This window comes from Mesoplodon mirus (assembly GCF_964341445.2).
Source record: "Mesoplodon mirus genome assembly, chromosome: 4".
Lineage (NCBI taxonomy): Eukaryota > Metazoa > Chordata > Mammalia > Artiodactyla > Ziphiidae > Mesoplodon > Mesoplodon mirus.
In genome coordinates, this window is record NC_138979.1 from 33851301 (window position 1) to 33878661 (window position 27361).

The 27361-nt window shown below is 49.1% G+C and overlaps 1 protein-coding gene across 2 annotated transcripts in view; it reads left to right on the top strand.

The window, feature by feature from the left end:
- CEMIP (cell migration inducing hyaluronidase 1) overlaps positions 1-27361 on the top strand; it is a 161455-nt gene that overhangs the window by 98342 nt on the left and 35752 nt on the right. For both annotated transcript variants that reach the window (XM_082619585.1, XM_082619586.1), the window contains exons 6-13: positions 200-379; positions 2789-2859; positions 3635-3730; positions 4342-4463; positions 9408-9540; positions 10336-10527; positions 22207-22382; positions 24475-24684. In XM_082619585.1, the coding sequence (XP_082475711.1) occupies positions 200-379; positions 2789-2859; positions 3635-3730; positions 4342-4463; positions 9408-9540; positions 10336-10527; positions 22207-22382; positions 24475-24684 (1180 nt within the window). The remainder of the gene's footprint in view (positions 1-199; positions 380-2788; positions 2860-3634; positions 3731-4341; positions 4464-9407; positions 9541-10335; positions 10528-22206; positions 22383-24474; positions 24685-27361) is intronic.

Below are 27361 nucleotides of genomic sequence, written 5' to 3' on the forward strand. Positions count from 1 at the left end.
ACATGGATGAGGGTGGGTTATCTTTGTCAAGTCTGAGATGATCGATTTTTGCTGTAATGAAAGCTTTTTTTCTTGAAAAATCATAGCCCTTGAGATCTTTGGGTGGCATATTAGTTGTCATACCACAGGTAGGTGCTTAGAGTTCTCTTTTTGGGCCACTGTTAGGACTATTAAAATCCCCTCTCTCTGCTCTTTTTAGGTTTGACACCTATAGATCCAAGAAAGAGAGTGAACGTCTGGCCCAGTATTTAAACACAGTGCCCGACGGCAGGATCCTTTCTGTTGCCGTGAATGATGAAGGCTCTCGAAACTTGGACGATGTGGCCAGGAAGGCGATGACCAAACTGGGCAGCAAACACTTCCTACACCTTGGATTTAGGTATCACCCATCACTTCCACCTCCCCAGGGCTCCAGAACACTGAAGCATCGCTACCCCAGGCTGACTTTACCTAACTTCCTTGCTCGTTTCCCCAGGCGGCATCACCCTCAGTGGTGACCCTGGGGGATGCAGACGTGTGATCCATCCGCATTGGACATATTAGGGCTTGTTCTTAAAGGGAGCCTGGTTTTTCTTTTAAGCATATTCCACTCTTCAAGCTCCACAGGTCTCTGTGTATATGAACTCATTCATTCAATCGGCCACTTACAAAATATTAATTGAGCATCTACTGTGTGTAAAAGCCGTGCCTCAGATGTACAGCTAATGGTCATTTTCCCTTTCTTTAGCAACGGGGTCAGAACACGCCTGGGGGGCTTGGCAGACATCTGTTTAGAGACCACATAAAGTGCGTCTGCCCAGCCAAGCCCCCCGGCAGAAGGGGCCCTTTGATGTGCTCCAGGGCGTGTTTTGTTTGCTTTGGATTGCAGTGTCATGCCTGACTTTGGCATGCGCACCTGCCGGCACCAAGAGGAAGCCATTTACCCACAGTAGCCACACCTTTTAATCATGTTGAATCAGATCTCGGTTCAGTGGAAAGTTGAGATCATCTGTCCCGTGGCTATTGGAGATAGGGGTGCACCTCCCTCCAGCTCTGTAGACCGTGGGCAAAATGGGGGCAGGCCAGAGCCTTTTCTGGGCTCTGAGCAAAGCAATTTTACTGCCTGGGCAGAGGTCCTCTGGGCAGGGACAGGACTCTGGATTCCAGGGTGCTTTTTCTGACTGCCCATGGGCTGCTCCTTCTGGAAGGGTTTGGGCAGGAAACTCAAGCAGCCAAAGATGACAGCGACACTTTAGTATTGTAAAACTCCTTTGTTAACAAAAACCAAGGGTGCTGCTATTTCATTGTGTTATAAGCCAAAAGGCCAGTTAGTTAATTTCCAATGAGAGGCAGAACCACAAAGGGACTGGCTACGTAGGGCCTCAGCAGAAGAACGTCCAAGATCTAGCGTCTGATTTGGCCTGAATTTGAGTCCGGGCTTCACCTCCTGCTAGGTGACTGCACAAGTGACTTACCATCTCTTTGCAGGCTTCCTGTGTCTGTACAGTGGGATATTTGAGGAGCCAGCTCAAAGGACTCTGGGGAGGGTAAATGTGATAATATGAGCAAAATATTTGCCACTGTGTGTAGCACAGAATAAGAACTCAATAAACATTAGCAACTATTCTCTCCTTGTAAACAAGAGCCACGGAAGGATGGGTGCTATGTTCTATAAGTATAGGAGATAGATAGGTAGGCAGGGATTACATTTTTACCCTTCATTTGTATAGACCCACTTTGAATGACAAACTCAAAGCACCTAAAATCAGTAGAAGATCTGAGACTTGGACCCATCCTTTGTTCATTCACCCAGGAAGGGACTGTTGAGCAAATATTGCCATAAGGCACTAGGGCTGGACTAGCTGTACTGAGCTCTCATGGTAAGTTCTGACCTGCCTCTGGAAGTACTGAGCTCTCGCCAGGAGGCAGACATGAAATGGGAATTGATGACGGGGCGTGAAAGAACAAGAACAGGAGGGGTGAGAGGTGAAGCTGCCAAGGTGGGCACAGGAGGGCCTCTTGCTTTGGGCCAAGGAGCTTGCTTTTTATGCAAATGGGTAGGCACTGAAAGATTTTAAGCAAGGGTGACACAGTCAAATCCCCAACCTCGATGAAGACTTACTTTCCAAGATAAGAGATCAAAACAAAAATAATCAAAGTTATTGAGGACCAAGACCTACTGACATCTCATGGTAAGCGAGAGGCTGGGTTAGGTATTAGGGGGAAGACAAAAACGGATCAGAAAACCTTCCCACCCTAGAGCAGTGCACGCTTCAATGGAGAAAAGAGGAGTGTATAACTTTCCAAGATGGTACCCCCTCTTTTCCTCCTTTGCTTCTCATTAGGAAGAAGAGGTATTTCTTTCCTTCCCAAGGCCCAATGCCGATTCCTGGGTACTCAGTCACATCTGCCTGTGGCATTTTCCTCGAGATTAACTCATGAGAGAAATAACCTTTCTCCCTTGGAGCATGTTTCCTTGTTTTCCTAAAGGAATCAGAGCACTGGCTTCAGAACCTAATTGAGCCTGGCAGGTGGTACGTAGGTCTGTGGGCTTGTTTGTTATTTGTGATTCATACCCTGTCAACTGCCAGAATGGAGTTGCAGAGGTTCACAGTCCACAAACATCAGGCCAGCCAAGTGGTTCGGAAGGCCAGGGCTTGCAGAGAAAGGCTCTTTTTCTTCTGGAGAAAGGGAAGCCCAGCCTGGAAACGAATTTCCCCAAACAGCCTCTGTGTGACACTCTGCGTCAACTCTACCTGTAGTACAGGCTCAGACGTGTGAAGAACTTTTTTGTTGTTTTTTTTTTCAGACACCCTTGGAGTTTCCTAACTGTGAAAGGAAATCCCTCTTCTTCTGTTGAAGACCACATTGAGTATCACGGTAATAAATGGCGAGAGGCCAAATTCCCTCCAGTGTCTCTCTGACCAAGAGACTCAGGGGCTTTTTGAACCACCCTCCACCCTCAGAACATGGCTGATCCACCACCCAACACCCTGTTGAGTGACTAGCTGCTTAATGGCCAAGTTACGTGAGTGACAGAAGTCCATACTAATTTAAGGCCAATCACTAAGATAATATTTACATTTGCAAAGAAATTGTCATTGGTTTAATCCAAAACAAGTGACACAGGAAAGATGAGAACTGGGACAGAACCAGCAAGGGTAATATTTTGAGCTAAAAAGACACTTTGGCAAATTCCCTGGTGGTCCAGTTATTAGGACTCCACGCTTTTACTGCCGAGGGTCTGGGTTCGATCCCTGGTCGGGGAACTAAGATCCCACAAGCCTTGCCGTGTGGCCAAAAAAAAAAAAAAAAAAGATGCTTTGGATGGGCTGTTACCACATAGCACCAGCCTCCTCTGCCCAGGGAAGGTTTCGGAAGGTACTGCCGGTTCTAATCCTGGAGAGGAATTCACACGAGAAACGATGGGGTTCCAAAGTATAGCGTTGTTGGAACACTGCAGTTAAACTTGCAAAACTGAAGCAAAAGAAGGGGCAATAAATAATCTGCTCCGGAATGATTGGCCTGAAATTTTTTTTTTAACAAAATGACTCAAGATCCATGTGTGTAGGGGGCTTTCTCTGCATTAGCATCACATCCTTCTGAATTTGGGGGTCGGTATGGTTGCTGACGCCTCTGATCTCCTCTTTGACAGGACACCACGGCTCTGCTGCTGCCCGGGTATTCAAACTCTTCCGGACGGAGCATGGCGAGCTTTTCAATGTCTCTTCATCCAGCGAGTGGGTTCAAGGTCAGGAGTTTGGGACACCTTGGTAAAATGTCACAGGGGGCTAAAAGGCCAGGGCTTTGAAGAATGAGGACTTTTCTTTTGCACCAATAGGACCACTTGACTGTGGCAGTGTCGACTTAGTTTGCAGCTGAGAGCTGTCTTTAATTAATCAAGGCTCCGTGGTGAATAGCCCAGAGGGATGTTTTCTCTCAGGGAATACCTCTTCTGTGCCAGGCGATGGCACTGAACAGAGAACACAGACAGGAGGAGTAGGAACCAGCCTTCAAGGAGCCCACACACACGGGGACGGGGGCACGGAAAGCAGCAATCCTCACTGCCATCCTCGGATAATGGGTTCATGGATGGATTTCATCTTTCTCCTTTTGGCCGTAGTGAAGAATATCTATTGCTTTTATAAAATAAGATAGTCAATAAGAGGCACTTTTACTAAAAAGGTGGGAGAGGTGGGGAAGTTGACAGATGGTTTAGAAGCCCCCGGTACCCAGCCTGGTGAGAACCTGGACAGATGGTATTCAATTCCCATTGTGCCAAGGCTGCTTGGGGGCTACACCAAGTGTGGCTGGCTCTCCTGCGCCCTGCTCGTCTGACCCTGCTCTTTGCTTTCTTCCCAGACGTGCAATGGACAGAGTGGTTTGAACGTGACCACGTGTCTTACACTAAAGGTGGGGAGAAAATTTCAGACCTCCGGGCCACTCACCCAGGGAAAATCTGCAATCGCCCCATTGATATACAGGTAACCAAGTAGTTATAAAGGCTTTGTCTTGAAGAAGACTCTGTAGATCACAGACTTTCGTGCCGTTTGGGTGGTGTGAGTCTCACGGCCCTCCTGTGACGTTGGTAAAGCCAGAGAGTACTGTTCTCATTTTAGAGACTGACATGGAAGCTGTGTATCTGCTCCAGGCCTCCCCACCAGTGAGTTTCAAAGCTAGGCTTCAAATTCTCTCCTGGGTCCTACTGCTGAGTTCCTTTTCCTTCTCCCCAGCTGCTTCTTCAGCCACAGCTGAGGGTGTCCAGTGTGGGGTTGGGTTTGCCCTACTCAGCTTCACTCCTCTGTTGGTCTCCTTTGGGGCCTCGAGTGCACAGGATCTGGCCGGGACTTGGGTGCAAGCTGAGCCTGGCCCAGGTGGAGAGCACCTACAGCCTTGTTCTCCACTCAGTTAATGAAAGCCGGCGTTTGCAGAATGGATGGTGTTTGCTCGGGATCTTCACTTGGAGTTAACTCTGTCCAAAGGGGACCTAGACTTTCCCAGCTGGCTCCATCATGAAAATGTGGGGTGAATAGGCAGCCCTCACAATTCAGTGGCTCAGCTGGTAAGCTTCCGAGCTCAAAGGACCATAAGAAAGACGGAGACATGGGCAAGGAAATGGAGTTTATTTCCTTATGCCTGGTCTTTTTCCAAAACAAGGTTTGGGGCCACTTAACTGTTTGATAGAGAATTAGGAGTCATTCGAGAAAGACCATCCCTGCCCATTTTATCCTCTTTCAGCCAATACAAATAGCAACATTTGTACACCACCTTCTTTCAGATTATCTAACCGCAGGTCCCAGGTCATCTGACTGCTTCCACCTCTCCACCCACTGACCCCCACCCTGAGGCAGGACTTCTGCCCTCTGCCTTGCATCGTAGAGGGACTGTGGGACAAGGGACTACTTTTCCGAGAGAGGACACTCTATTCTGCAGTTAGCAAAGGCCAGGGAAACCTTTCTCATTGTTTGGCTAAGGCTCTCCGTTCACGTGGCTCCAGCGTTACTGAGAAGGATTTACCCAGATTCAGTTACACGTTGGAGACTCTTCTTGGGTCCAACAGAATCAAAATGTTCTGACTCCCCCAAAGCACATACTTCCCAGATTTAATTTTAATTTTCTCTTGCAACCCTGAATGTTCAGCTCTAATTCTGAAAGAGCCATCATTTTATTCCTCCAGTTCACTTGGCTACAGGAAGTCCAGTCTTATACCAGCACTCCCTGCCCAAGTATTTCTGGAAATCCTCGAGGAATGCTTCCATGCTCTGCAAATCCCCCCTGGTGTTTGCTTTGCCAGCTGCCTGGCTCCAGATCACTGTTGTTTAGAAGACCGCTTCTCCATGCTAGGAAAATAGCTTTCCTTAGGCATTTCTAGCTCTCAGTAACTTTGCTCCCAGCACAGATATGGGCTCTTCCCTGAGAGTGTCAAAGCACGATTAATCCCAGGCTAACACAGTGAATGAAACTTTACTAAAGGCTTGGAGATAGCAGAAGAGATTGGAGAAAGTATACATATTTTTCCATATGTTACATATATAGTCATATGTGACTGCTCACCAGCTCCATAATCCAAGACCTTCCACGGGGACCCAACCCCAGACTCTGTAACCACCAGTCTGCCGCCATATTGCAGGGCCCAGTTTCCTTCCAACAAAAGGAATAGCCTTGACAATGAATTCCCTGAGTTCAAGGTCTCAACTATTCGAGGTCCAGAGAAGAATAAAAGACCCAACAACAGTTTTCCCCATTACCCAGAAGCTTGGGCCAGCCTTCCCGCAAAAGTGCATTCTTTGACAATATTTTGCTGAGCGTTATAAACCCCTTATTAGTTCAAAACTCTCAATTCCAGCCTAAAATCTTGGCTTTTTCTTGGCAAAACAAAGGTTCCTTGAGGCAGTCATCTAAAAACATGTCACGTGCCTCCAAAAGTGAATCAAAGCTCCACCTCTAAAGGAAAGGAGGAAGTGCTCCATCCTGGAAAGGCCAGGTTCATCCCTTTTCTCCTCACCATCAGCCTTTAATCGGTAGTGGCCCCAGACTTAGCCAGAACATCTCTTTCTAGTCATAAAAGACAATGAGGTAGAATATACTCCGGGTTTTTCTGAAGTCAGAAAAGCAAAGCCAGGCTTGTCCTATGTTTACCACAGGTGAGAAAAGCAAGATTACATCCTCTTTATAAATAGAGTGTCAGACACATCAGCCAGGAGCTAAATGCCCTAGTTAATTAACCCACCAGAGAGACTGAAACAAAACTGAAATGCCCGTGTGCCCATTTTTGCCACTATGGGAAATAACAGGTTACTGTGGTCACTAGCCACCTCTGACCACCGTGCAGGCCCCACTGCACCTGAAGACTCTCCAGGGCTGTGGCCACCCCACACAAGGGGTCCCCCAGATACTTGCTCTACCCTGACACGGTCAAATCCTCTGGAGGGGGAGGGGGTGTTAAGGACATTTGTCACCTAGGCAGGATGGTGAATTGGAAAGGAAGAGGAAATAGGACTAACACAGTCAAGGAAATTTTTTCCAGATCCGATAGCTTGTGATTCTGCAGAATCAAAACCAAAACCACAGTCCCCTGTTCCCATGTCATCACCCTTCTTGAGGTTCTCCTGGATTGAAATCTCCTCTCCTCCCACCTTCTCCCTTAAAACCCACCCGCCCTTCAAGGCCAGTGGGACCTACTGGACTCACGCATCCTTGGGGCTGAGACCATATTGGGCAGTCCCCTCTTCCCCCTCATCCCCGGCACAGTGGCTGGAGGTCAGTCTGGTGGTTGGAAGATGTATTTTGAAACCAGATAGCTCCTAGTTTGCATCCAGCTCTGCCACTTGTGAGCTATGGCCTATCAGCAGTGACAGGACTAGGGTTAGACGTGTGAGGGGCCCAAGGCACAAAATTTAAGGTGGCACTCGCTCCCAGGTGCCGACTCTGCACTCGCATAACCCTGAGAGTGAGTGCTGCCTTAAGTCTTGCACCCTGGATCATCCTCACTAGCAATCCTGGCCATAGATATCAGTCAAGTTATTTAATTTAGTGCCTCAATTTCCTCATAAGCAAAAATGGAGATAATAATTGTTCCCTCTTGGGATTACTTTGTGGATTTAATGCAACAATACATGAAGTGTCTGACCTATAGTGAGTGCCCATAATTTTTTTATTATTTTAAAATTATTTTCCTATGTTATTGTTTATTATGATATTGCTAGTTATTTTATAATTATTTTCATGAATAACAATCACATTGTGTCTACTTAAAGTGAAGATCAAGGTTCACTGGACAGTGGTAAAGCCTTTTTTACTCTTCTTATCCAAAGCTAAGGTTGTTCTTACGGTTAGAAAAAGGAAAAAAAGAAAAGCAGCAAAACTGAGTAGATGTTTTCCTGAAATTTTTACTGGATGTTGCACCTTAAAAAATGTCCAGCTCCATTGGATGATGTTTTCAGGCTCAGTTCTCAATATTAAGGGGTGTCTTCATTGAAAAACATGCTGGCCTCAGGGGAAAAGATCTGGGGGTCAGAGGCATGGGCTTGACAGTCAGGTGACCTTGAGCTTGCTTCTAAACCCCTCTGAGCCTTAGTGTTTTCTTCTAAGAGCAAGTCTGCAATGCCTGCCTCTCTGCTGCGGAGACCACCCCAGATAATGGCTGTGAGTGTGTTGCTTGCATGAAAGGGCTGAATTTTCATTCTGGCTGGACTCACGTCTCCATAGCTCTCCTTCCAAGCCAAAGGCAGTGGCTATCTGCTGGGTTCAAAACAGGGTTTCCTAAAAGTGCCCCCCACCCTGCCTTTTTAGATTGACTATATTTTACCTTCCTATTTGCCCAGCCCTGGTCCCTTTGGTTTCTGTGCCAAAGAGGACAACAGCTGCAGGCCTTGCTCTAAATTGCAAGTCTCTGATGACAGCCACAGTCATGATGCAGACATACCCCAGCCCTGGGATGAGCCCCAGCTGGCAGGGATCATGCCCTTCTCTGAACCCACTCCCTAAATTCTCTACCTGACCTTGAAGCTTCTCGCGCATCAGCTCTCATCAGCTGAGACTGTACTCTGTGCCAGGCCCTGGGCTGGATGCTGGGATCAGGGAGGGAGGCAAAACCTGGCCTTTCCAGAACCCACCAGCCACTGGAAGGAGACAGACACTGAACCAAGGGCAGTAGGCAGTAGTGCCTGAGGGCAGCAGTGGGAGGGGCTGCGAAGCACCAGCCATATAGTTGGATGCATCCAGATTCAAACGGGCAAGTTACCCAACCTCTCTGAGCGTCAGTTTCCAAATCTGTAAAACCAGCAACAATCTCATAGACCTCATAGCCAAGAAGAGGAAATGAAATAATGTATGTAGCTCCATAACTATAAGAGGGGTTCTCAAACATGACTTCCCATTGGAATCACCTGGGCAGCCGTTAAAAGTTCTGATGCCCAGGCTGCCCCCTGGACACAATCAAATCTGAGACTCCGAAGATGGGGCCAGGGCGTGAGTATTTTTAAAGACTCCCCACAGGATGTGGAGCCACATTTAGGCACCAGTGGATTGATCATAGTGAGTCTTCAATAAATGTTGGCCACTCTTGATGGTGCTCGTGGTGGTGAGTGGTACAAGTTGTAAGAAAGCAGCCAGCCCAGCTCCTAAAAGAGTGTGTGCTTTCTGTAAATGCTCCATAAAATGTTCACCAGGGCAGTCAATCCCTGGTTTGGATACCAAATATGGTAGGACCCCAGGCAAGATGTTTATCCATCCTGTGACTTCATGCTGTCTTTCTTATACAAAATCGAGAAGGGGAAACGTTAGAATAATAATGTAAGGCCATTGTAAATAAGTTTTGCAGCAGGAACAATTTTAGACTCGTGCGTATATGTTTATAACATTAATCATCACCTTCCTTCTTTGCAAAAAGAACTGACTTTGCTCTGTACTTTCCATGCTGTTCCCAGGCCACTACAGTGGATGGAGTTAACCTCACCACCGAGGTTGTCTACAAAAGAGGCCAGGATTATAGGTTTGTGTGCTATGACCAGGGCCAAGACTGCCAGAGCTACCGTGTGCGGTTCCTCTGTGGGAAGCCTGGTAAGCAGCTCCTTGCTGGGGGCAGAAATGCAACCGTGGCTCGGTTCCTTGAGCTGCCAGCTATGCATTGGGAGTTTCGATGGCTGGGTCAGCTGCCTCTGGGCATCTCAGTGACCCCGTGCTCCTGCCAAGTTTGCGATGGAGAGCACTTCTGTGACACAGGAGCCGTGGGAGTGTCCTCGGAGTTGGCAGGAGCCATCAGAGCCCCACCCTGCCCACATGCCTTTCAGGAAGGGGAAGGGCCTGGTCCAAGAAAACCAGGGTGCAGTGGTCAGAGCTGACCTTCCTGCAGCTCTCCCCTTCATAGACATGCAGCTCATGGCCTCTTTGGGTGCTATCATTTTAAACCCGGTTCTCGAGGTGCTCGTTAGAAGGGATTGGAAATGGTCGGTTTGTTCTCAGGGGCACTTGGCCATCTCCAGAAGGCAGTCATTAGGGATGGAAGTTCTTTGGAGGGGAGGCTTACAGCTACTGAAAATAATAGTTGAGAGGGACTATATTTGTTTCACATCTTTTGCAAAATGGGTGTGGTGAGGCAGCCACATTTAACTCCAGCTAAGGAGTTAGTGGAAAATTCCCCTGCCCAGAGTTAATGAATGGCTCTTTTCTGGTAGGGTTTTTGTTGACTTCAAAAAACCTGTACCAAGACTTGGATGGGGTGAGCCTGGTGATTTGGGTTTTGGATAGGCAAACCTGGCATTTACTGGTTTAGGGAGGGGAAGGGAAGAGGTGGGGAGTCCGAAGTTTGCCAGGAGCAAAGCTTTATCTCTCAATCTCTCCTGTTTTGGGTTACAGTGAGGCCAAAACTCACCGTCACCATCGACACCAACGTGAACAGCACCATCCTGAATCTGGAAGACAATGTGCAATCATGGAAGCCCGGAGATATCCTGGTCATTGCCAGTACCGATTACTCCATGTACCAGGCAGAAGAGTTCCAGGTGCTCCCCTGCAAAGCCTGTGCCTCCAAGCAGGTCAAAGTAGCAGGTAGGACATTCCTTCACCCCTCCCTAGGCCTGATGAAACTGAAAATTGTTAGGCTAAAAGTTGACTGAAATCAAAACAAATTTGTGTCAGTCAGCTATTGCCATAATAATGCTGCATGACCAAAAAAATCCTTAAAATTTCATGGCAAGCATTTATTTCTTATTCATGCACCCACAGGCTGTCTAGGGTTCAGCTTCTCTACACTAAACTTGGCTCCAGGCTGAGAGTTGGGTTCAGGTCAGCTCCATGTGAGTCTCATTCTTCCCAGGACATACTCTTCTCACGGGGGAGAAGTGAACCGAAACATGGGAGGACTCTTAAGGCCTTGCGCTCAGAACTAGCACTCTTTGACACCCACTTTCCATTGACCAAAACAGATCACATGGTCCAACTCAACATGAATGGGAAACTCTATTTTTCCCATTAAGATAGAAGGGAGGGAATGAACATTTGCTAGACAGTAATTAACCTACCACAAAATTTTAAATCTCTTCTTTCTGTAGCTTTCACATTTTCCTTTTTCTTCTCCTAAATCTTGACCTCGAAGCCCTGTCATTTATGTTGTGTGAGGTTACTGGAATTACAGATCGTTAGAGGTAAAAGAGACCTCAAGTATAGTCCAGGTCAATTATTCTTAGTTGGGGGAGTTATGTATCAGTTAGAGTTCTTTGTTGTAAGCAACAGAATCCAACTTGAGTATCTTAAACAAAAAAACGAATCCATTGAGGCTATTCAATTTAGAGAACTAAGTAAAAGCTGCGTGGCCAAGCTGCAATAAAGGACTAGGAACAGGGCAGCTTCAGGGGTCTGGGTAGCAGGAACGAATGGGCAGCATCCTTAAGGCATCACTGTTGGCACATGCTGGGACATGGTGCTCAAAAGTTACCTTCCAGGGAGATGGCACTGCTTGGGCTGGTGTCTCATGTGCTCACCCTCTGGCTAGGGCACCTTCAGTGACTGTCCTTCTAAGACTTCATTGCATGGACAGAGTCACTCCCCAAAGGAAACTTGGGATGTATTACCAGAGAAAGGAGAATCAATACTGGGCATTAAAAACATCAGCTGCTATATGTGGAATCTATAAAAAAAAAAGGGTACAAATGAACTTATCTACAAAACAAAGAGAGTTACAGATATAGAAAACAAACTTATGGTTACCAGTGGGTAAAGGGGATAGGGATAAATTGGAAGATTGGAATTAACATATACACACTACTATATATAAAATGGATAACTAATAAAGATCTACTGTATAGCACAGGGAACTCTATTAATACTCCGTAATGGCCTATATGGGAAAAGAATCTAAAAAAGAGTAGATATATGTATATGCATAACTGAATCACTTTGCCGTACACCTGAAACTAACACAACACTGTAAATCAACTATACCCCAATAAAAATTTTAAAAAAAATTGGCTGCCACAGAACCACCTGGAGAAGTATTAGAATTTGGGGGTAGAAGGAAGACTATGAATTGAGAAAGCGTTACCAGTATGTTCAGAATATCTATTATTTTGGAAATAAAACTACAAAAGGTAAAATTCAACAGAATCTTTTTGGCTAGTGGAAGTGTGCTTGAGAAAGAATTTGGGGGCACAAAGGTTTAAAAAAGTGAGAACCTGTGATGGAGTCCAATGCCATTATTTTATTCATGGGGATGGGGACCCTGGAGGGCATGTAGCTGAGGCAGTCCACAAATGCTGCAGCTGTGATCCTGGGGCACCAACTCTAGACTCAGAACTGCAAAAGGAAGGCTTTAAGTGTTTCCAGAGATGGTGATGTGGTGGGTGTGGCGAGAGAGAAAGGGAAGGAGGCAGCTGTTTGTGGGCAGAGGCTGAGATGACCCAACATTTGTTCCTTGACCAGGTAACAATGATACCTTAAATGATAATTTGTTTGAAACCCCTACCTTCTTCAAAAAAGGTTTTGGAGTCTCTTAGAATGAACACAAATCCAGGTAGATCTTTCTTCCCCGGGTGGCGGGGGGGAACAACAGAGTGAAAGATACATGTCTAAGTAATGAAAGACTGATGGATGGAGAATAAAGTCAGCAGAAAGGGGGGTGGGAAATGAAATTAACAGAAGCTACTGAAATAGACCATAAAATGTATCTCTGAGCTTCCTGGCAGCCAGAGCAGAGAAAGGAACTTCACAAATTACTTAACTAATATTGTCTAACACAAGGAAGGTGACCAGAAGCCAAGAGAGGCAACTTTCCCTTAGTTCTGGGCTACTGGGGAATCTGTCATAGGGGCTTTCATGTGATGGATACCGCACAACAACGTGAACCGTCACCCTGGAAACCCTTTGATGCAAAGATGCTCTCTGTGTGTGGCTATTTGTGGTTTGATTTATCACGTTAGATGGAGGGTCATGCCGTTTGTCACATTTTCTGAAGACATTTTGAGGAAGACTTTTTTTTTTTTGGTAGAGGCAAAATAGTTTGAAGAGGATTCACATTCTAGGAATGGCAGTTATTAGCCAAAGGACGTTAGACAATTATGTAACTTCCCTTTGCCTCTGTTTTCTCATGTATAAAATGGAGATAATAATCACAACTACTTCAAAGGGCTGTTGTGAAGATGAGAGGAGTTAAAGAGATACTTAAAATAGTGCCTGGCACCTGGTAAGTGCTCCATCAGTGTTAGCTGTTACTAGAGTTCGTATTAGGTGCAGTAGGTTAGCAACTGAACTGAAGGATGGAAAGGAAGGAAGGGGCAGGAGCCCCAGGCCAGTGGTTGAAACCTGTATATTTTATAGCTTATCGATTCTTCTCTTTGGGGACACGCAGTTTAAAGGAAGTTATAGAGGGAGAGAAGCAAGCCATTTCTGTCATTATTAGTAACAGACACACGAGGCCTGCCAGACCTGCAGTTGTCTACGTGTCCTGATGCTTCTGGGTGTGGAGGCTCTTCCTGTGAATGCGCGTGCCCCACCCTTCCTCCACCCTCAGACTGGACAGGCTTCCTCCCTCCTCCATCACAAGGACACTGCAGGGAGGTGGCAAGGAGCAGGTCATCATGTATTCAGCAAACAAAGAGCACATATTCTATGCCAGGCAATGCTCCAGGCTTTGGGAAGCCATGGTGAACCACATAGACAAGTTCTCTGCCCTTAGGCAGCAGTGGAAATGGATATCCAGCAAAGAATCATCCCAATAAAAATGAAATCCCAAATGTGAGAAAGGCTATGGAAGAGGAAGATGGGGGATTGATGGGAGCATCGGAAAGGGGGGTTTGGCAAAGGCGCGGAAGACTCCCCAGAGGAATTAATGATTGAGCAGAGAGGTAACCGGGAAAGAGGGGAGGGGCTGCAAAGACCCTGTGCCGGGAAGAGCAGGCAGTGCTCCAGCTCCAGAAGAAGACCCAGGTAGCTTGAGAAGGAAACGGGGGGCTGGAGGAAGCGGAGACCCCAAATGGCACCTCGGGGCTTTCTTCTGAGTACAATGGCTTATTAGACTTCCTAGATCCCCACTTACAGGACAGCACCAAGCAAAGCAATTCCTAGTGAGTGTTGGACCCTTGGGTCTTCACTGGGTGTCTTCTGTGTCTCCTGAGGATAATACATGTGGACAGGCCTTCTGGGATGCCAGGTGTCCTCTGGGACTCTTGTCAGGAATGGCATTCAGACCGTTTGAGGGGATGTCACTGCTCACTGTTTTTTTTTTTTTTTTTTGCGGTACGCGGGCCTCTCACTGCTGTGGCCTCTCCCGTTGCGGAGCACAGGCTCTGGACGCGCAGGCTCAGCGGCCATGGCTCACGGGCCCAGCCGCTCCATGGCACGTGGGATCCTCCCGGACCGGGGCACGAACCAGTGTCCCCTGCATCGGCAGGTGGACTCCCAACCACTGCACCACCAGGGAAGCCCACACTGCTCACTGTTAAGTGACTCATGGAGCTGGGGCTGGCCTTGTGGCTTCTGGGAGGGTGGAAGCTTGCCTTTAAGGCCTTGCCTGCAGGGAGGTAGGAGGAGGGGCACCCCTGGGAGAGGCACTTTGTTCACACTGGCCCTCATCTGCACCTCAGTGTTGAGCGCCCTAGGCCTGGAGGGGAAATTTCATCTTGAGCAGGTCCTAATAGGGCAGCAGTGTGTGCCAAGAGTGACCCTGAGAATGAGGAAACCATGCGATACTGGGGCACGCCCGCCTCGCCCAACGGCGTGGTTTGGGTGGGAGTGATGGCGCATTGCTGCAGGTGGCAATGTTTGGCCAACAGTTCCAGGGGCTTCATGAGGGCTGTGCAGGCTGGACAGGGGGTGAGATGGGGCTGCTCTGGGCCCTGAGTACCAAGGGAGGAAAGGGTAAGTGGAGAAGATGATGCATCCCCCTCAGGACCCTCCAAATGCCCTTGGTTTAGGACTGCCTGTGTCTGTATCTCCACCAGCTCCCCAACCCGGCCGAGCCCCTCCCTCCTTAAAGTTACTAGGCTCAGAGGGAACCATCTTGCTCAGAAGCTTTAGGGCTTACATGAAAACAGTGCCCCCTGGTGGACAGCATTGGAAAAGCCCCAGGGAGGGGTATCTGTGAGGGGTGTGTGTGAGGGGTGTGTGTGTGTGTGTGTGTGTGTGTGTCTTTCTGTTTGTCTGGCTGTCCTAGGGAGGCTCACATTTCTCCTCTTCAGCTCCAAGCCCATTCTCTGGCCCTCCATCCCCCACTGACATGGAGCAAGGACTCCACCTGCTTTGTTCTTTTCCAAAACTGTGCCCCCATCCAATTACCAATTCGTGTTCTCCTCCCCAGGCTGGCTGCAGAGAGGGACGCAGCCCTCCTGGATCCTCCTTCCTCACTGCCCCCAAATTCCAGTAAACAGGCCTTTTTGCATAACGATTTTCTGACGAGAAACAGATGGGGGTAACAAAGTCATGAAAATGTGTGAATCATCTAAAAAAATATTTCAAAGTTTTGCCAACCACAGTGTGATTTTCAACACCTCCCGACGTGGCAATTAGAAATCTCCTCTTTATGATTCTTAAGCTGAATCTTATGTAATGGTTTAAAATAAATACATCCTTCGTCAGTAAAAAAAAAAAAAAAAGAAAAAAGAAAAAAGAAAAAAGAAATCCCCTCAATTTTCTACCCTATTTTCATTCTCAACTTCCCACTTTGTTTATAAGCCCCCCATCACACACTTTTAAGTACTACTACTAATTAGTATTAACGTAGTTTGAGTTTCCGTTGATATGCTAAAGCACTTTACGTAAACCATCTTTCTCACTCTTCGTGACAACCTAACAAGGTGGGTGCTACTGTTTTCTCCATGACACAGATGAGGAAACTGATGTCCATGGAAATTAAACGTGTAGACTCATGCTTTCCAATATGGTAGTCAGCAGCCACATGTGGCCGTATAAATTTAACTGAAACTAATAAAATTAAAAATTCCATTCCTCAGTCCTGCAGGGCAGATTTCAAGAGTTCACTGGCCACACGTGGCTAGTGGCTACCATATTGGACGACACGGAATAGAGCATTTCCATCTCAGAACTTTCTAGTGAGGGCTGCTGGTATAGACCAAGCAAGTCTACTTGGTCGATCTGAGCCAGGATTCAAACTCAGAGCTCTCTGGCTCGAAGGTGATATGTTCTGCTTCATCCTTCCTCCAGGAGGGACCCTGTTCCCAACATCTTCTCTCAAAGATGACTGGACTGGAGGAGGAATCTGGGAGCTCTGTAGTTTAAATTTGCCTTTCTGGGACCCTCTAGCCTAAGTCCCTCTGGGATTGTCCTCGTGGTCTGAGAAGGGCAGACCCCACTGCCCCCTCCTGCAGAAACCCTGGGCCCTGCTGGGTCTGAGCCACATGTACAGGGGTCTGTTTCTCCCACTGGAAGATCCTTGATGTTTTACCCTTCTCGACCCCAGAGTGTTTAGTGCCATGCTTGCCCTGTAGAGAGGGCTCGGAAGAGGGCGGATTGTGGAACCGGGCCAGCGGTAGGATGAGCACTTGGAAGGGTCGATGTTTTATTCCTATGCGGGGCAACTGTGCAGAGTCCTTCTGCATCCCACGCCTTCCCCACCCCTCATCTGAGCTCATGGCCCTTGTGGATTATTCGAGACAAATCTGGCTTAGCCACGTCTGCTTTCCCCTGGTTGGCCTTCCTGTATCAGAGCCTGGAGACAGAAGGGAGGGGTGAAGGCCGCGTGGGAGAATTCCACAGACAGGATGGGATGCTGGGAAAGCGGGGTGCACAGCTTCCCTGGGATAGTGGCCTGGGAGTGGGCTGTAAAGGCAGCAGCGGGACAGATAAACTGGCTGTAAGGCTTGTAAAATCCTGATAGGGAGCTCCACATAGGGGAAGGAGGCGGTGGGACTGGAATATTCTTTCAGCTCTCAATCTGTCTTACTGAGTCTGCTCCCAGGAGTCTAATCAGCACAGTTGTCCATCTACCTGGAAGTCACCCCTACCCGCTGGCTGCTTTCCCCCGTGGAACAAAGAAAGCTGTCAAACCTGTTATCTTCCAACTCCCCATCATTATAGGCGTGAAGCTAGTGGTGGGAGCCCTGGGTTCCAGCCTTCACTTGGGGACAGCTGCATGTGTCAATTCTGTCACACTAGCCCCCTACCATGCCCTCGGGGCTGTTCCAGGCACATTCCATGGATTAACTCATTTCACAACCATAGCTACCTTTCGAGATGTGTGCTATTGTTATCTCCATTTTATATATAAAGGGTCTGAGGTTCAGGAGCTTAAATAATGTGTTCAGGGACTCACGGCTATGATCTGAGTCAGAATCCCACCTGGACAGCCTGGCTACAGAGCCCCAGTCCTCCGCATCCACTGTCCCACCTCTCCAGTTGTGTTGAGACTGGATCCCTGAGGAAGGCCCTCTGGCCACCCACAGGAACAGAAGCCTCTGGTCAGCACCCTGCCTGAACACCACTTTTTTTTTTTTTTTTTTTTTTGTCGCGTCGCACAGCATGTGGGATCTTAGTCCCCGACCAGGTATCGAACCCGCGCGGCCTGCATTGGAAGCTCAGTGTCTTAAACACTGGAACCTCCAGGGAAGTCCCTGGACACCATATTTTACGGGGGGATGCTGACAAATTGAGAGGAGCCTCCTGAACTCTGAAATGCATACACTTTGAGGGATGGTTGGAAATCTGGAGATGCATAGCCTAGAGATGGGGAGGCTTGGCCTGGTTTCCTGGCTCTCCCAAGCACTGTGGAGACCCCAAGATGCAAAGGCTCATGCTGAGGGTAGTCGGGGAAGACTTCACTGAGAAGGAGCCATCACAGCTGGATCTTGAGGGACAAAGTGATTTGCTCCGTGGACGAATGGAGGAGGCTGTCCCAGCTAGAGAGAGCAGCTTCATTAAAAGCTCTGAGATGTAAATGAGCAGAAGCTCGCTCGGGGAATCATGGGTGGTCGGGTCTGGCTGCAGCAGAAGGGGACGTGTGGGAGTGATGGCGGGTAAGCCCACCAGAGTTTGGGTTTTACTCTGTTCATCCTGCGGGCGGCTAGGCAGCTGCCGTGCCCCCGGAGCTGCATGGGAAGCTCCTTTCCTGCGCCTCTGGCTGGTAGGACGGAGCTTGCTACTCCCTGTAACCTCTTCTGTAACGTGCTGAGCCCTGGGTGGTGGAGCTTGGGGGGAACATCCCTTTGGGAAGCATGCTCTATGCTGTGCCTCTCGGGACCAGACCCTCAGGCCCCCATCACTTGCTTTGGCAAGTTCACCTCTGAACTGCCTCTAGGGCACTGGCAGGCAGTGCTTCCTTCTGCACCTCAAGAACGGTCCCGGGTGGCTTTGCTCCGTTGAGGAAGCCTTTGGAAGTTTTTCTGAGTGTTGCCAGGAGAGCTGTTCATTGGGGGGTCCACTAGTGAAGAAGAGGTCTGGGTCCACCGTGCCCAGAGGCATGAGGCCCGGAAGACCAGGATCCTGCAAGTACTTGGGGAAAGATGCCCAGCTCTGGGAAAAAAGAAGGATCCATTTCTACTGACCCACTTACCTGCAGGGAGTGTTCTGAGCTGGGTGGTTCGGGAGACTAGGGAAAGGGGGTGCCTCCAAGCACAGCCTGCCTATCGGGATCCTGCGTGGGGAAGCAGTGGCCGGACTCCAGGACCTTGGCTGTGCTTTAGTCACTGGGAGGGACCCAAGCAGAGCATGACCTTGGAGCAGACACAGGTGGCTCCTGAGCTGGAGGCTGCCTGCTGACTACCCCCTGACAGCAGGTCCTCCCCGAGAGAGAGGGAAGGCAGTGCACCCCCAGTGGCTGTCATGAGAGATCACTGCTGCCTGGATGTAGGTGACATGCTCAGCCCTTGAAGTCAGAGTCAAGGGTCCACGGAGAGTAAAGAGGTGCTGGAAAGACAGGTGTCACGTTTCATGTGCTTATGGCGAAGGTCCAGGCTCATGGCGCTCACTGGGTCCCAGACCCAGAGCCTGGCGGTGAAGAGAAAGTGCCCCCAGCACCAGTCATAAGGGCTTGAAAGGGCATCCTTTCCTGGGGGGCGTGTCCCCGCATTCTCGCCCTGTCTCCACCAGGCCGGCCCTGAGCACCTTCTGCCTTCCATTTCCTCAAATGTGAAGTTAGGGAGCTGGCCTAAGTGATGGCAGAAAGCCATTCTGGGTCCTTCCGGGTCTGACTGTCTATCCTTAGATACAATTGTGATCAATATATCAGTATATCAGTCACTGGGCTTTGGGTGTTCAAAGCTGGCATGCATGGGAGTCTCTTTCCTTATCAGCATCAGACGCTGCTCTGGGTGCAGCTTTCTGTCCAGCTGGGGTCACTCAGAACCCAGGGCAAAGCTCTTTTTGCAGAAGACCCTAACCTCCCCCCAACCCGAGGGCCTCGTAACTGGCTGCTTGTAAAGGTCCCAGAGCCAATGGGCAGAGGACGAGCCAGGGATGGGAGAGAGGCTCCTGCGTGGGTGCTAGAGGGGACTCTGCTTCTGGACCTTAAAACTGGACAGACTCATGGCCCTGTGACCCAAACCAGAAGCCACAGTGGGATGTGCTGGAGGATGAGGCACCAGTATCCTGCAGCACGAACTTGTTTTAAACTCTTTCCACTGGTTGATGTCAGGACCCTGGATGAGACTGAAGGCCTGACAGCCCCTATCCGTGGCATCCCTTTGACAGGGGACACAGACCTTCAGCTCAGGGGATAACAGTAAATTCCAGTAAATAGACTCTTTGAAAAGTTAATTTTTTTTTTATTACCTGAGACTTTTTAAAAGAAGGACTCTGTTATAGACCGACTAACAGCCCTCAAAGATGTCCATGTGCCAATCTTTGGCAACTGGGAATGTGTTACCTTATGTGGCAAAAGGGACTTTGCAGATGTGATTAAGGCTCACGAGATGGGAGGTGAACCCGGATTATCTGGGTGGGTTCAGTGGAGTCAAAAGGGTCCTTAGGCTTCCCTGGTGGCGCAGTGGTTGAGAGTCCGCCTGCTGATGCAGGGGACACGGGTTCGTGCCCCGGTCCGGGAAGATCCCACATGCCGTGGAGTGGCTGGGCCCGTGAGCCATGGCCGCTGAGCCTGTGCATCCGGAGCCTGTGCTCCGCAACGGGAGAGGCCACAACAGTGAGAGGCCGGCGTACCGCAAAAAAAAGAAAAAAAAAAAAAAAACGGTCCTTAAAAGGAGGGATACAGGAGGGTCAGAGTCAGATGTGATGACGTAACAGATTGGAGGAAGGGGCCACCAGCCGAGGAGTGCTGGCAGCTGCGAGGGTCTGCAGGAGTCCAGGAACGGGTTCTCCCCTGGAGCCCCTGACGGGACCAGCCCTGGCGACTCCCTGACTGCTGACCCGGTGAAACGGATTTTGGACTTCTGACCTCCAGGACTATCAGAATAGAAATTTCTGTTGTTTTAAGCCACTAAGTTTGTGGTAAGTTGTTACAGCAGCCAGAAGAGGCGAATACCGATTCCAAACGGAATATTTTCTCAGCTTTGCCGTGTACTCGTCTTACATCTTAAACTGAGATGCTTCAAAGAAACCACCATCTCCCTGAGTCTGCAGAATTCCAAAACAACAAACATTCTTTAAAAGCCAGCCCTCCCTGGGGATGAGAGAGCAGGGTGAGGTCACCATCAGTGGGTGCTGCTCAGGGATTTTATAACCACAGCCTTTGCACGTGGGCGCCAGTGGTGTCACGGGGCTGAGCTGTGCCCTGTTGCTCAAGTCAAGTGAAAGCCAAGTGGTTCAGGCTGCGAATCAACATGAGAGGTTGTTGCTCTCTCTACCACTGCATCCTCAAAAAGAAGAGAAAGCACCTACGAGTCAGGTCAGCAGTCTCAGGGACCAGCTGAATCTAGAGGCAGCCTGAGGTCTCTTTATTCCAGAGAAGAATTTGGGATTGTTGTGGAGGCGACGATCAAAGACAGTTCCAAAGTTCCAAACCCGTGTCACCCTGCACCTTTCTTTTTTTGTTCTTTTTTTTTGTTTTTGCGGTATGCGGACCTCTCACTGTTGTGGCCTCTCCCGTTGTGGAGCACAGGCTCTGGACACACAGGCTCACGGGCCCAGCCGCTCTGCGGCATGTGGGATCTTCCCGGACTGGGGCACGAACCCATGTCCCCTGCATTGGCAGGCGGACTCTCAACCACTGTGCCACCAGGGAAGCCCATGATTGTTAGTTTTTAAAGATAGGAAGGCCTACGTGTAAAGCAGCTATACTCCAATAAAAAAAAAAAACTTCAAAAAAATTATAACATCAAGAAAAAAAATAAAGATAGGAAGGCCTAGACGAGTCTCAAAACAGAACATGAACCCAAATGAGGGATGAAATGAAGCTACCAGAAGGGGAGGGCTATTGGATTCAAGGCTCTTGAGCTTATTGGAAGGGCTGGGGCTGAGGTCAGTGGTATGAGAGAGAGACAGCCTCCTCTCCTCCAAGGCCAGCGGGAGGGAGGGAGGTCGTGGTGAGGTCGACACAGAGTGGGGTGCAAGCTCTCTTTCATTGCTCTATATGCTACCACAGTGGCATCCAGAGCCCGGCAGTGCTGGACACAGAAGCTCCAATCTAGTTCTTTCTAGAAAATTCAGCTGTAGACACACACTCTACAGGAGGTTGAGGAAAGTAGAACATAGATTTGCCTACTTCAGCAGAATATGGATTTGCACTGCTTTAAAGCATTGGCTTTAAAGAGAGGGTTTGTTTTGTGCCTGTAAGACTCCCAACTGGTAGGCGGTCCAGCGCGTGAGCTCTGTGGGGTCATCCAGAGACCAGGTTTCTTCTCTCACGTTGCTCTGCCATCTCCAGGGTATGTTCGCACCCACACGGGTGAGGCTGCCCACCAACAGCGTCCATATCCCAGCCCTGTGGGAGAGCAGGAGGCACCTGAAGGGTGCACACATTCCTTCTGCTACCCTATGACCACACTGACCTGCAGGGAGGCTGGGAAACGTGGTTGTCCCGGGGAGCCTTGTGTCTAGCTAAAATAGAAGATTCTAGTATGGACAAGCAAGAAGAGGGGACAGAAACTGAGGGACAAATAGTCATTTTTGCCATGGGCTTCAGACATAAGCATGCATGCCTGTGAATCCTGCCTCTTCATTCAGGCAAGTAATCTCACCTCCCTGGGCTTCATTCTTCTACAAAATGGGACTCGGGGCCACGGGGACCAACCACCATGCACCATGTAAGCAGCGGAAGCACCTGGCAGGGCCCTGGAAGACAGTGGGCACACAGTACCTCTGATTTCCCACTTTCCCTCCTTTCTGCCCTAGGGAAACCAATGTACCTGCACATGGGGGAGGAGGTGGATGGTGTGGACATGCGGGCCGAGGTTGGGCTCCTGAGCCGGAATATCGTGGTGATGGGGGAGATGGAGGATGAATGCTACCCCTACAGCAACCACATCTGCAACTTCTTTGACTTCGACACCTTTGGGGGCCACATCAAGGTATGAGTCTTGCCTGGCTGAGGCCATCAACCCAACCAGGAGGATTCCAGTGATGCCAGCCTATAGGCAGGGATTCTTGGTAGGGAAGGGTATGGAGGGGCAAAAGGTAGGACCAAGAGAAGGGTACCTTTCTGGAAATTGGAGGAGCCTTATGTATTATGCATCTGTGTGCAATTCCACCTGTCCATACTTGGGAACAAGAGAGATGACAGAGGAACGTCGCTTACCCTGCAGTCACATGGCACATGGCACACTGCCTTCATGCTCCCTGCCTTCATGAGTTTCAACTTTTAATCATAGCTTTCATTCCCTTTCTTCATTGTTTAACCCTGGCCACTTCCTAAAAGAACGGGCATTTAACTCACAAAAACTTGCATTTGCAATAGATCCATTAAAATACGGATGAGATGGGGACTTCCCGGGTGGTCCGGTGGTTAAGACTCTGTGCTCCCACCGCAAGGGACGTGGGTTTGATCCCTGGTTGGGGAACTAGGATCCCGCATGTTTCACGGCGCGGCCAAAGGAAAAAACAAAAACAAAGAAACAGAGAAGATGTGAAGCAGGGGAGAAGAACTAGAAGTTCTAGCATTACATTTACCTGTGAGTTTCCTGGTGGAGACTCAAGACCAAGACAGAGATGATGGGCTGCAGAGTTCTCATTGCGCAGTGAGGGAAAATGGTATCAATTCCTTGGAGCTCATGTTTTCCTAGCATTCAGCTCAAAGAGGAATTCCCTTTGCATCTCTCTGTAAGGTGCCTTTATCTGGCATAGTAAATATCATAAGACACCCCAATGTCCTTCACGAGGCCATTGCTTCCAATGATTTGAGATTAAAGCTGGTAGAATAACCCTATTACCTTGGTGTTTTGTAGAGACAGTTCTTTAGAAGTTAAAATCGTATGCTTTAAGGATGAGACTTTTTGGTAATCTAACTGAAAGGAATAATTGAGTGAAACTTACGGAGTTCATAATGGGGGCCCTACGGGCATAGGTAAGGCCATATTTTCTGTCATACGGGCCTAATATAAGATTTCTAGCATCCCTGGCCCCTGCTCATTAAATGCTAGCAGTGCTTCCCCGTCGTTGCAACCTCCAAAAACACTTCTCCGTATTTCCAGTCAGTTTCAAGGGATGAGATGGGGACAGAGGTGGTGGTACAATCTTCAGCTGAGAAACTCATTAGGGAGACTAGAGCAAAAATAGCAGGTTTATGTTACTCAAGCTGCTGCAACCCCATTTCCCATTTTGAGAGTAATCCCTAAGTGATCAGAGCCCTCCTTCCCACTGTGCCCAAACTAGGCCTCAGAATCATTCTTAACACAGCTCTCCAGGGCAGCCACTACTGGAGTTGGCATTCCAGCTGACACCTATTTTTGGAAGGCATGGTTAGCATGTCCTTAAGTCATCCTTCTCTAGTAGAAGTTAGCTGAACTCAGCTTGGGACAGGAATCATTTTTGAACTGTGCTTTTATGGTGAGCTCCTGGAGTGTCGACACTGAGTGTGATCAGGTGGTTCCTTTGGAATGTGTAGGAATGGCTCTGGGTATACTATGACGTGAGCATGTGGAGCATCCCACGACTCACACACATGCTGCCAGATGCTCAACATCCCCTTCTTACAACTAGGAGAGGGCCTCAGATGGTGGACCAAGCAAGGGCTCTTACTGCTCCAAGGTCCAGCCTGTCCTGGATTCCCCAACCGTCCTACGGCATGCTGTTTGCCAGTCTCCCCCGGATTACCTCAGGGTTATCCCTTTCTCATAACACTCAGTGGCTTAGGAGGCAGGAAAAGAGGGTTGAGGCAAGCCCCAGCCGCTGCATGGTCCCACTGCACCTCTTGATTCCAAGCAGTTCATTGCCTTGCAACATTCTGTGTTATTAGCAGCAGCCTGTCTCTCTTGAGATGGGAAGAGTCAGGCATCTTAACCCACTTGCAGAGAATGTCTTTGATTCACTGAGTACGCGAGGTGGGGATCAGCAAAGCACGTTGAAGACAACACGTGTGCATTTCTGGAGTGTGGGCAGCAGTGAGGGGTATCAGGGAGCATCTCATGGACTCCTTCTGACTCTGGGCTCTCCTCTCCCCGCCAGTTTGCACTGGGGTTCAAGGCCGCACACCTGGAGGGCGTGGAGCTGAAGAACATGGGCCAGCAGCTGGTGGGTCAGTACCCAATTCACTTCCACCTGGCGGGCGATGTGGATGAAAAGGGAGGCTACGACCCGCCCACGTATGTCAAGGACCTCTCCATCCACCACACGTTCTCTCGCTGCGTCACTGTCCACGGCTCCAATGGCTTGTTGGTGAGCACATCCTTCCCGGGAAAGCCAGGGATCCAGAGCCCCTTCACCCTCTCATCCCTTCCCTGCATGCCAGTCTGCTCACTGCTGGGCCCAGGGACCGTTAGCAATGGGATGCTTAGATCTAGTCACTTGGTCCAGGGCCATTGGGGGTTGAACCATCCTTAGCTCAGATTTTAGAACAGTATCAATTGAGAACAGGTCACTGACCAAAGAAGAAGGAGAAAATAGGGGTGTATCTTTGCCAAAGGCACCAAGCTACAGAGATGGGTGAGCAATTAGTGGTCCCTGGGAGTCTAGCTCTTACTGCACCTTGCTTTCCCCAAGGATCATTCCATGACTGTGTGCCATGGCAAATCTGTTAACTGCAGACAAGGCAGGGGTCACGCCCAGACTCTGTACTGTGGCATCTGCCTGACAGGCTTGAGGTCGTGGCAGCAGTGGGCCCTTTTCCCTTTTCTTCTGTTGAACCAAGTGTCATCAGAGCAAGCACTCCTGGGAGAAACGCCTTCATTAGTAAATTGGGGTGTGTGTGTGTGTGTGTATGTGGCTTGTCTTGATTTGCACAGATAATTTTTACACTAAATCGATCCTTCTTTAAATGAATTCAACGTATATCCTCCATAAAATTTTCAATCTGGACATTATAAAATGGCACCCTGCACGCTGAATCCAGCTTGTGTTTGGTTTAGCTTATATCATGTTTAGAGAAACATTTGATAATTTTACACGAAATGGAACTTTCTTTCAGTGCACTAACTAAGCTCATCTCCTCTATGAACTTTTAAACTGGATGTCACAAAATGGCACCCAGCAAACTGAACCTGGCGGCCAGATGTGCTTTGTTTGGCTTAAGTGTTTCAAGAAACATTTGAATTAGTTTTCATCATTTAGAAATGTAGAGATTTCACATAAAACTCTGGATTCTTGGCTTCTCTTGAAAAGTAGTTGGAATTGGCAACACTAGACCCACATTCCTGCATGGCAACAATGGATTCAGGCAAAGTCATAGCACCCCACCAAGCTGGGCTTATGCTCTCTGGTTTATGCTATGCCCACCACTTCCTAGTACCCTACAGTAAATGCCCCAGGCAGGGCCATTTATCTCGTTGCCTGTTGGCCTCCATGGGCATTTGAGTCTGTGACTTCTGCTTTAATCCAAACATAAGGAGCCTCCCACCACGCATGCGGGGATAGGAAGATGAGGAGGCCTGTCAGTGTGTGGCGGGTGAAGCCACTTTCAGTTCTATTCAGTGTGCTCTTACAAAGGAGTGCCTGCTGTTTCTGTATTTTCAATGCTCTGACTTGAAACCCACGGAGTATAAAGAAGAGAGCATGGGTTTTGGGGCACAGTCTAGAAGGGCCTGGTCCACAGGTCATGGGCTGTGGACCTCGGGCAAGTTGCTTACCCTCTCTCAACCTCAGCTCCCTCCTCCATCAGGTTGGGGACATAACACCAAACACATAGGGCTCTGAGGGGCCAGCGCCACGAGGGAGACCCTAGACCCGGGACCCTGCCCGCTGGGCTCACGTGCAAATGTTGGCTAGGAACCAGGGCCGGTTCCCCCAGCAGGGGGGTAGAGGGTTGCAGCTGGAGTAGTTGCTGGGAGACATGGGATTATTTTTCGGGTCCAAGAAAGAGGCAAAGGAAGATGTTTTCTGGCAAAAGCAGAAAGATAACAGGATTTTGAATAAATTCGGAAGGTTAGGGATGCAGTAGAAGACACAGGATGAACTTGGGCTCTGGAGCCAGACACTGTGGGTTCCCATCTGGCTGCCACTTCCTAGCTGTGTGACCTGGGTCAGGTCGTCTCCATGCCTCTGTTTCCTCTTCTGTAAAATGGGGAGCAAAGGACATGGACATGGACATGCCGCGCCGAGGGCCTGGCCCAGGTTGGGCCCTGGGAGCAGGCGTCTGGTGGTCCCGTTCGCTCGTGCGGTGTGCTGAGTGAATGCACTGAAGGCAGTTGGTGACTCAGCTGAGAACGCGTGCTAAAAAGAACAACGTAGAGTTGGTGAGGAAACATCACAGGGCTGAGCCTTAGGAGCTTGACCTGCTTGAAGCATTTGTTCTAAAGTTTTGTCCTTAAGTTTAACTTAAATTCGACTATGTCTAATGTTCATCAAGAGAAAAATATGAAGATTACAAGAAGTCTGTAGTTCCAGATCTGGGTTGATTTGAGTGGAAGCTGTTCTGAATCTCTGGGCAATCACATACATGTGCACACACACACGCACACACACAAACACACGCATACTTGCCCTGTGGACATATGGCTGTGCTTTCCCACCCGCTTGCTGTGTGATCTCGGGCAAGCTATTTAGTCACTTAGGTCTTCAGTTTCCTCATATGTGCTGTGCAGAACAGGATGGCAATCCCCCATGGCTGTTCAGTTAGAAACTATATATGCGTTATTTTGGGCCATCTTAGTAATACAGATCTTCCTCTGAGCAGTGATCCCAGGTCTCAGCCACAGGAACGGGCTCGTGTAGGGGGAGGCAGGGCAAGAAAAGTGCTGTGGGGGGAGCCAGAGGGCCTGTTCTCTGGGGCCCTCGTCAGGGCAGCGCTGAGAGGGAGCATCTCCGTGCACGTGCAGGCTGGGGAGAGGTGGGGAAAGTTAGCACAGGCCAGGCGTCCAAGTTCATGGATATGGGCAGCGGACGGAGAGCGGTGTGGGGT